The 9753-nt window shown below is 31.1% G+C and overlaps 1 protein-coding gene across 1 annotated transcript in view; it reads left to right on the top strand.

Moving 5' to 3' along the window:
- Positions 1-9753, top strand: part of LOC106685761 (guanylate cyclase 32E-like) — a 146883-nt gene that overhangs the window by 111668 nt on the left and 25462 nt on the right. The window contains exon 7 of the mRNA XM_067048459.1: positions 5870-6022. Coding sequence (XP_066904560.1) covers positions 5870-6022 — 153 coding nt within the window. The remainder of the gene's footprint in view (positions 1-5869; positions 6023-9753) is intronic.

Genomic DNA, 9753 nt, shown 5'->3' with positions numbered 1-9753 from the left:
TTTTAAAATTTTAATATAAAATTAGCAAAAACAATTAATTTATTGTAAACTCTCCTCACGTAATTAATTTAGAACCCACGGTTGTTGTTGTTTTTTGTATTCATTTTATATTAATCTTAGAATTATGACAGATCTGAATTTTATTGAACCTAATTATAATTGTAAACAAACATATTACTCAATAACAATAAATAGAAGTAAAAGAAAAAGAAAAGGATAATAATGAAAGTCTACTACTTCCGAGAATAATAACGAGCAACAATTAATTTAATTTATAATGAATATTATTGATGATAATCCATAATTATTTATTTAATTTATAAGTTAATTGGTAATTAATAATAATTATTATTAGAGCTATATTAAATATAGTTAGTAATTTTTTCATTGATTGTATATTAATCTTAGAATTATGGCAGATCTGAATTTTATTGAACCTTATCATGATTAAAAAAAAGTGTTATTTAATAATTACTCCTTTACGTGATTAAATATAGTGAAAATTTGCTACTTCTAAGAAGAATAACGAGCACTAAAGATTTAAATTAATTTATAATGAATATTATTGATGATAATCAATAATTAATTATCTAATTAATAGTAGGTTAATTACTAATTTCTAATCATTATTATTAGAATAAAATTTAGCGTATGCAGTTGCAGTAGTCATTATCACAAGAATCTCAGCAGCATTAAGAGGAACATTCTTGGAATTCGATGAAGCAGCATATGAATTGGGCGTTAAGATGAATGAAGGAAAGACGGTGTACACGAAAAGTTCAAGAAAGGATAATGAAGAAAATAGCAAATCGAGTTCAGAGACCACAGTTTCAGTTCTGTAAACCAGTTTAAGTACCTGGGAAGCCTGGTTACAGATGACAATAAAGTAGAGACCGAAATAGAGGTCAGGATAGCAGCAGGAAAAATATGTTATTTCTTACTGCAAAAAATATTGAAGTTTAGAGCTCTATCTAAAAGAATGAGAGTCGTCATTTACAAAACCATCATAAGGCCAGTAGTAGTCTATGGGGGAGAAACATGGCCCTTGATATGAAAAACAGAACAGATGCTCAACTCCTGGGAGAGAAAGGTATAGAAAAGTATGTGGGGAGGAGTCTCGGAGAAAGGAATGTGGAGAAGTAGAAGGAATGATGAACTGATGGACCTGTTCGGAGAAACCCAGCAGCGTAGCTTTAGTCAAAAGAGTATGAAAAAAAGATGGTTTATCTCAAACCAGATGGAGAACGGAAGAGAGGACGTCCCCGGATAAAATGGTTGGACGATGTGGAGGAACATTTGAAGCTTTTAAATGTTGAAAGGTGGAAAGAGAAAGCAAGAGACCGTGTAGACTGGTTGGCTGTGGTGGAGGAGGGCCGTAGTGCCATAATAATAATCATTATTATTATATTTATATTAAATATAGTTAGTAATTTTTTCATTGATTGTACATTAATGTTAGGATTATCAAAGATCTGGACTTTGTTGAAACTAATATTGGTTAAAAAAAATTATCATTGAAAAATTAATCGTTACTATTTGTAGCAAAGAGCTATTTTTGTGTTATATTATTCATAAATCATTAATACCTTGGTAATATTTCATCGAGTTTTATATCAATGTCTACACCTGACATCATGTTCATGATTTTTATATTCTTTTTTTTTCTTTGCATGTACAAATATTATTGGAAGAAAAGATGTAAAACACATGAATGTTTTTAATATTATTATAAAAATATTATATACACCACAGTCTTGTCACTCTTTTAAAAAAATAATAAAATGAAATAAATTTTTTTTTAATCCTTTATTGATTGTTATTGACAACTGTATAACATATATACAACAAGTAAATTTGCTGTAGGTGAGATAGTGACATGATACAAACATGTGAAGAATCTACCCATTGATAGAACTCCAATAACATTTCTAGAAGAGAAGATCCCGAGGCCATCTTCTTTTCAGACGCCTAGGAGGATTATTAGGTAATGAAGGAGAAGCCAGGTTAGAAACAAGTGAATTTGGATGGTTGGAAAGTTTATTATGGAAGGAATGGTATCTGGTTTTTGCCAAATCGGCAACATATGGGACATTGAGGTCATGATGGATGACATGATTTGTGACAAAGTAAGGAGCGTTAAGGATTTTACGAAGGATTTTGGACTGTAAGGATTGGATTCGGGAGGAATTAGACGGTTTAGTGGAGCCCCAAAGCTCAACTCCGTATGGCCAGATAGGCCTTATAATAGTCATGTAGATCAGTCTTTTGTAATGGATTGGCAATTTAGACCGTTTGTCTAGTAAATGTTGTAATAGTCGAAATCGATGAGCAGTTTCCTGTCTTTTCAGTCTTGTATGAGGATTCCATGTCAGTCGTTTGTCGAGATGTAGGCCTAAGTAACGGATCTGTTCGACAGGAATAAGTGGTGTATTATTAAAGGATACTGTTGGACAAGAGGTCATTGGTTTACGACGAAGGGTAAATGTGATTTATTGGGATTAATTTTAATCCTCCAATTTTGGCACCATTCTGAAATAAAATATATATTCTAAAAATCGTTGACTGTTCTGAAAATGTATAGAGTAAAAATAGTTATTGCTCGTGCATGCACGGAACTTGAACCGTAATAGTTGCGGAGGCATTTATATTCGCCACTCGTCGGTGGACGCTTAACGATGTCCAACTGCAATGGAATAGTAATTGCACTCTGAGCTCCGTTTAACTTGCCAACTTATTTTTTTTTCTAATATCTGATCGGATTAGATTTTCACTTTTTAATACAATTGTATACTTGTTAAATTTTTAATATAGATATTTACTACTTTTATCTATTACTTATTCTGTATATAGAAGAACCGAGCAAGAAGGAAATCGAATGAGCTATCGGGAAAACCTTATAAAGGAGTGCGAACAGAGGATATTTCGTGTAAACTAACCAAGGCATGTGGTAAAACTAGATTTTCAAATATATCTGGTTAAAAAGATCTATCCTTAGAACCATAGTTAATGCACCCTACTACATTTCCAACAGAACACTACACCATGACCTACATATCCCTTTTGTCCTTGATCTACCAACCAAATTCTCAAAATTCCATATAAACCTTTCCAACCATCCTAATCCTTTGGTTCAAACCTTATCTAGTTCCACCCATCCATACAGCCCACCTAGAAGGTTGAAACGGTAGTGCCCAAGAGACTTATTAAAATAAAAATGGACAATTGGAGTTCTGGCAATGGTCAGATTCTCCACTCAAGTTGAGTGTTTGCGACTTTAGCGCACTTGCTCAGCCTCCACTGGCTCATTACCAGTGATGCGGCGAGAGGGATGCGCTGGGATCTCTTGAGCTCTGCTCTACCCCTCACACGTGGGGGATAGAGTGGGCTCAGGGATCCTCAGGTCGATTGTGTAAATATTGCATATATTATTTTATCATTATGTTATTTTATTTATTTATTTTTCATACAGATAGTTTGATTATGTTCATCTTGTCTATTCTTTCGTTTGTATATATTTTAAGAGACTTTTTTTTTTTTCTTTTCTTTTCTTTTTTTATTTTAGTATGTATGAGATCATTCATCACTATTACCTGTTGCCCACAACTGTGTGGCAGATTGTAATATCTATCAATAAATAAATCTATCAATATTCTAAAAAAAATCTAGGAAATTTAGAAGATGCCTGAGAAATTCAGAGTCTCTACTTATTCCAGTTCACCAAAAGCGATTGTAATAACAAACGAGGAATCTAACGCATTTCTGTATGCTATAAAATTTACGTTAATCATAACTAGTCGAATCAGTGAATATGCTGAAGAAAGTATCGATGATTACCAATGTGGTTCTATGCAAAATCGTTCAACTATAGATAATTTTTTTGTCTTCATTACGTCAAATAATATAGAAAGAGTTGGAATATAACTGTATATTTATTCAGATGCATAGAGATTTTAAAAAGGCTTACTATTCTATTAACCACCATAAGCTGAATTACACTTTGATTGAATAGGGAATACCAAAGAAGTTAGTAAATCTAGTACGACGATGCCCGAAACTTTTAATAAGGTAGGAATCGGTAATCATTAATCTGAGTTCGGTCAGGTTAAAAAAAAGTGACTCTTTATCACCAGTCTTATTTAATCTGGCACCTGGAATACGTTATTAAAAATGTTATCAATACAGAAAAGGGTTTAAATTTAGGTTGTAAATCCGATGCTTGGTACCGATAATACGCTTATGATTTTGTGTTACTGGGTGAGGACAGTAATACCAGTAATTATGAGAGACTGAAATCCGACTAACGTAAATCCGATGCAAATCCCTTAGTGGGCGTAAACCAAAATTATCTCTCGAAAACAAAGGGACAAGTCACCGAACCCTGAGCACACATTTACCTCAACTTTGAGGTTTAGCTGCCAAAACCACGTTACTTGTATTGAAGTATTCAATCATTAAACTTATGACAAACGACTGACAGTGTTGTCTAACCGATCTACTGTAATGTATTCAGGTCTCTGACCTTTTGTAAGCACTACTGCTAACTTAGATCAAAGAAATTGGCTAATAATAATCTATAACTAACAACCATTTATGACTGAGTATAATTAATTGTTGAGATCAGAGTTGTGTATTCACGAATTTTTAATATGAATCAAATTTCATTCGAATAAAAACAGGACTAAAAATGTCGAATACTTTTGTATTCGTAGATTTGAAAATATAATTTCGACTGAATGAAAAATGGATCGAATTATCTTAACTTTTCTGATTTCAAATATATTGGGTCCCTTAATATGTTATAGGAGATACAGAGAATGAAGATGTTATCGATTTGTTTTAACTTTTCTGATTTTTACATTTAAGGACCCCTTTAAATGTTTTAGTGTTCTAATACATTAAAAATCAGAAAAATTAAAATAAATAAATAACATAATATCTCTATTAAAAGAAGATAGTTGACCGTATGAAGTAGATTGGAGGAAGATAGTCCGGGTGGCGGTCAATAAAGGTATAAAAATAGTTACGAAAAACTATTTATTGTTAACCAAATTTTCGTCCCATTTTGCAGGGCTTCGTCAGGGCTGATTAGAATGAAGTTCTGCTGTCAACTGAGAGTTGGATGAGAGTGGTTTTCAACAGATGGAATAAATAATAGTTTGCAAATATTAAATTCTGGCAGGCATAATAAGTATTATGTCTATGGAACCAATTTAACAGTCAGGTTACAAATTTCTTAAGAATAAAAGTGGAGAAAGTAATAAAATATCTTTTATATTTTATGAAGTTGAAAAAATATTCTACTTTATTTCTACTTAACAAGTTTCATTTTTTTTCAGACAAAAAAAAACTTCCAAGTAAATAAAGTACCAAAATTTTTAATTTCTTTGAAAAATGGTATTTAAGAGTTTCAGACGACGCTAAAAACTAATACTATTTGTTTTTTCCTAACAAAAAATTTATTGGTCTACTTTTCTTAAACACTTATATGTGTTCAATAACTTTTTCTAAATATTATAACGTTTAATGGAATTAATTATAGTTTCATCTTATTCTTCAAAAAGAGGCTAGTCGATTGGTATATAATAATCGTGGAAGAACATATTTTCTGACCCATGAGAATGAATTTTATTCATAACTTTTTTCTACGAGAGAAATCTTGGATAGAAGTAGTTTTGAATCTCGCATGACGATAAGAGGCATTTTGAAAGAAAAAAACCAGCATGTACGTCGGTCCAGTAATCGAAAAGTTTATTCTAAACAAAGATTCGAACTATACCGTTTATATATATTAAGCATCGCTACCTATGAATTGTGTTGAATGAGTCGTATTATTTCATTCGACTGATTGTATCTATTCCTATATTGACAGGTGCCCATCCATGCAGCACACCTCTACGATGCAGTGATGATCTATGCGAGGGCACTGACTGAGGTCCTGGAAGCTGGAGAAGATCCAAGGAATGGAACAGTCATTCTGGAGAGAATACTCAACAGGAGCTACAGGTCCGTCCTTGGCTACGATGTGAGTAATTATCAGTTAATATTTGGATGACTCATCAATTTAATATTATGAATTAGTAATATATATTATAATTTTATTATTATAAAAGGTTTTCACATAACATCAAATGAATATAGTGATGAAGAGGAGCATTTTTACAAGGAGCAAATAAAGGACTAAAAGAATATTCAGTTTCTATTCCTTATGTTTTAAAGATTAAACATAAGCATCTTGTGTACTAGATTATTTTGAGTATTGGTATGAGGTAAAAGGTTTCCTTTCAAAAGTAAACTACATGAGATTCAAAATCCTTTTACCTTAGAAAGAGGAGTTTAGCAGTTAAATTAAAAAACATATATCGGATTTCACTGATTTGAAAATGCAACACCTTGAATAACCCGATCTACTGTAAGAAAAATAAATAAATAAAAACCTGTACAGCTTCAACCCATAAAGGGTCAGTGGTTCTAACGGTTGTACAAGGAGCTGACTTGTTCAAGCTCAACCGCCAGGTTTCTGTATTCCAATATAATTGAAAGCTTACATCATTTTAGTTAATTTTGTATCAGGTTGAATAGGGATATCAGGAAAAATAGACTGCAATATATTTCAGAATATGTTTAAAAAAAATAATAAAAGCTTCCTACAGCCTAAAAATATAAACAAAGAAATTGTAATGAATTTCAAGACTCTGTAATGTGGGAACTTTCACACAAGTAGGCTGACAAATAAAAATAATAGGTCAGTATGTTTTGATTTATCAAAGTCGTGGTAGTAAATATCCTTTTATTAAAAAATATTAAGCAATTAATTATGATTAATCATAATTATCCCTATTAAATGAGATTTTAAAGTTCATAATGAGGCAGTAATTCAACGTTAAATGATTTTCTAAAGTTAATTAAAATAATCAGCTATAATATTACATAGTATAATTATACTATAATTTATATAATTTGCAAGTTCTTACTCCAATTGAAGATGCGAGGTACTTAACTTAGGTAGTGGTTAGATGATTTGACAGGATGAGTCTTATAGTGGAAGAGCCGGGAAGAAAAAAGGCAGTTATCTCACCCCAATTATTTATTACTTTTATGAAAAGTAGGTATAATTACTAGTCAAAATTGATGAGTCTGCCAAGTATAGGTAGGGGAAATAAAAAATGGCGGCTGTTTAAAAACCTTAATTTTTCATTCGGAGCTCTATATCTTAAAAACTACCAACAACACTAGAAAATCTAAGAGAACATTATTTAAAGAAGAGTAAATTTGCTGAAATATTATCCTCAAAAGAGCTATTTACGTCCAATAGTTCTCGAGATATAGCTTTTTAAAAAACAAAATTTCTTTAAAATCTACTGGAAGATTAGTAGTTAGTTAATTTATTTTGAGAATTCTATATCTCAGGAACTATGTGACGTACAGATGTCTATTAGCACTCAAATTAAAGCTAGTTTAATGGACTATAAAGAAGTTTATAAACTTTACCTTCGTAGAAATAGTAGTTTTCATGATATTTGCTAAAATAAATTGATTTATAGTCCGACAATAAGTTTGATTTATGAAAAACTTCATTTCAGAAACCATCGGACGTACAGATGTCTGCCAGCGCTCATATTAAAGCTAGTTAAATTTACTACCTTTCTAGGAGTAGTAGTATTTGACAAAATAAAATCACAAAATGTTAATTTCTAGTTGTTCGTATAAAATGTTGGATTTTTAGAATAATATATCTCTAGAACCATAAGACGCACAAGTGTTTGCCAAAACTCAAAGTAAAGGAAATTAAACTTACTATAAAGTAGTTTATGATACTTATCTTCGTAGGGGTAGTAGTTTTTAAAATATTCACATATGAATATGAATTTGGCAAATGAAAATTTGTCGGAACAACTATAAATCAATTTATTTTAGAAAATTTCATGAAAACTACTACTCCTACGAAGATAAACATCATAAACAACTTTATAGCTCATTAAACTAGCTTTAATTTGAATGCTAATATACATATGTACGTCAAATGGTTTTGGAGATATAAATTTTTCAAAATAAATTCACTAACTACTGATCTTTCAATACGTCCTATACAACATTTTTCTGAAACGTTGCTTTTTTAAAAAGCTATATCTCGAAAACTATTTAACATAAATAACTCTATTAGGGCTCATATTTTAGAAAATTTACTCTTCTTTAAATGACGTACTTTTAGGTTTTTTGTGCTGTTCCTACTTTTTAAGATATAGAGCTCCGAATGAAACATTCGTTTTTTTTCTATCGCTTTGAAACAGCCGGCATTTTGTATTCCCCCTACCTATACTTGGCAAACTCATCAATTTTGACTAGTAATTATACATAGTTTGCATTAAAGTAATCAAATATTGGGATGAAATGACTGTCTTTTTTCTCCTCTTGGGTTCGTGTACTATCCAGCTTACGCTCTTAAAGGGGATAGCAAGTCTTGTATGATCTTGCTGTAGGTCCTTATACATTTCCATAAAAAGCACTAGAGTAGACTGATCCACTATCTATATTGCTACTCAATTCCTCCCAAAGAGGAGAACTTAGAGGAGAATGAATGCGAAATTCGTGCTTTAATTTGGCCAGTCTTTGTTTATTCAACTCTCTGGGCTATTAAACGCCATCGTGAGATGTTACACGTAAGACGTTCTCTTTTGGTGGATCAGAAGATTCTGTTGTAATCTTTACACATATCTATTGACTCAAATAATTCATTTAGAAATATAATAAATGGCTATATACCAGTCAAGTTAATTATTTACAAAAACAATGCATATATCAATACGATTAATACAAGATCCAGGAAGAAAAAAGGCAGTTATTTCACCCCAATTTTTGATTACATTAATGAAAACTATTTATAATTAATAGTCAAAATTAATGAATCTGGCAAGTATAGGTAGGGGGAATAAAAAATGGTGGCTGTTTCAAAACCTTAAAAAATATTAATTTTCCATTCGGAGCTCTATAGGGAGAGAAATACTTCAACCATCTCTGCTGCCCAAATACATCAGGTTGCTACATACACAGCATACTAATCAATCCCTAATCGGACATATATAAATTACATATAATTACCTAGTATAATAAAATAGAAAGAAAACAGTTTTTTTTTTTCCCCTACAGTTTCCTTTTACATTCCATTTCCGTCCACACACAAAGTACAAGTATTTCAATTCATTCCTGTTTTTTCTTTCCCTTTTCTGTTCCTTCAATTTCACTATTTCACAATTTTTAATTCACCCGATGAACAAATTCACTCTCCCGAATTCACCCTCCTAGATCCTCTCCAGTGACCCGCTAAACAAATTCACTATTTGATGGCAATGTGAGATCAGACCATTAATAATAGTCACAGCAGTAGATCAGTTTACCAAAAACAAACAAATAAATACATTCTATGAGAACAAGACCAACACATAAATTCAAAGGAAAATATAATAAAAAGCCGGTTACAAGAAACACTTGAATGGAAAAATAAGTTTAAAAAAAAATAATAGTACTAATAAAATAAAATAATTTAATGAATAAATAAGTTAAAACACACAAATCGACAGGTCCACAAATTAAAATAAATAAATAAAACAATGAATAATCTCCGAGCTAATTCCCATAACTATCAATAACACTAGAAAACCTAAGAAAATGATTTGAAGAAGAGTACATTTGTTAAAATATGAGCCTTAATGGATCTATTTACGTTCAATGGTTCTCGTGATATAGTTTTTTTTTTTT

Source organism: Halyomorpha halys, unplaced genomic scaffold (genome assembly GCF_000696795.3).
Source record: "Halyomorpha halys isolate HHAL.00 unplaced genomic scaffold, Hhal_1.1 Scaffold732.1, whole genome shotgun sequence".
In the NCBI taxonomy this organism is placed as follows: Eukaryota; Metazoa; Arthropoda; class Insecta; order Hemiptera; family Pentatomidae; genus Halyomorpha; species Halyomorpha halys.
The sequence above is the reverse complement of the archived record's forward strand: the minus strand, read 5'-3'. Positions and strand labels throughout refer to the sequence as shown.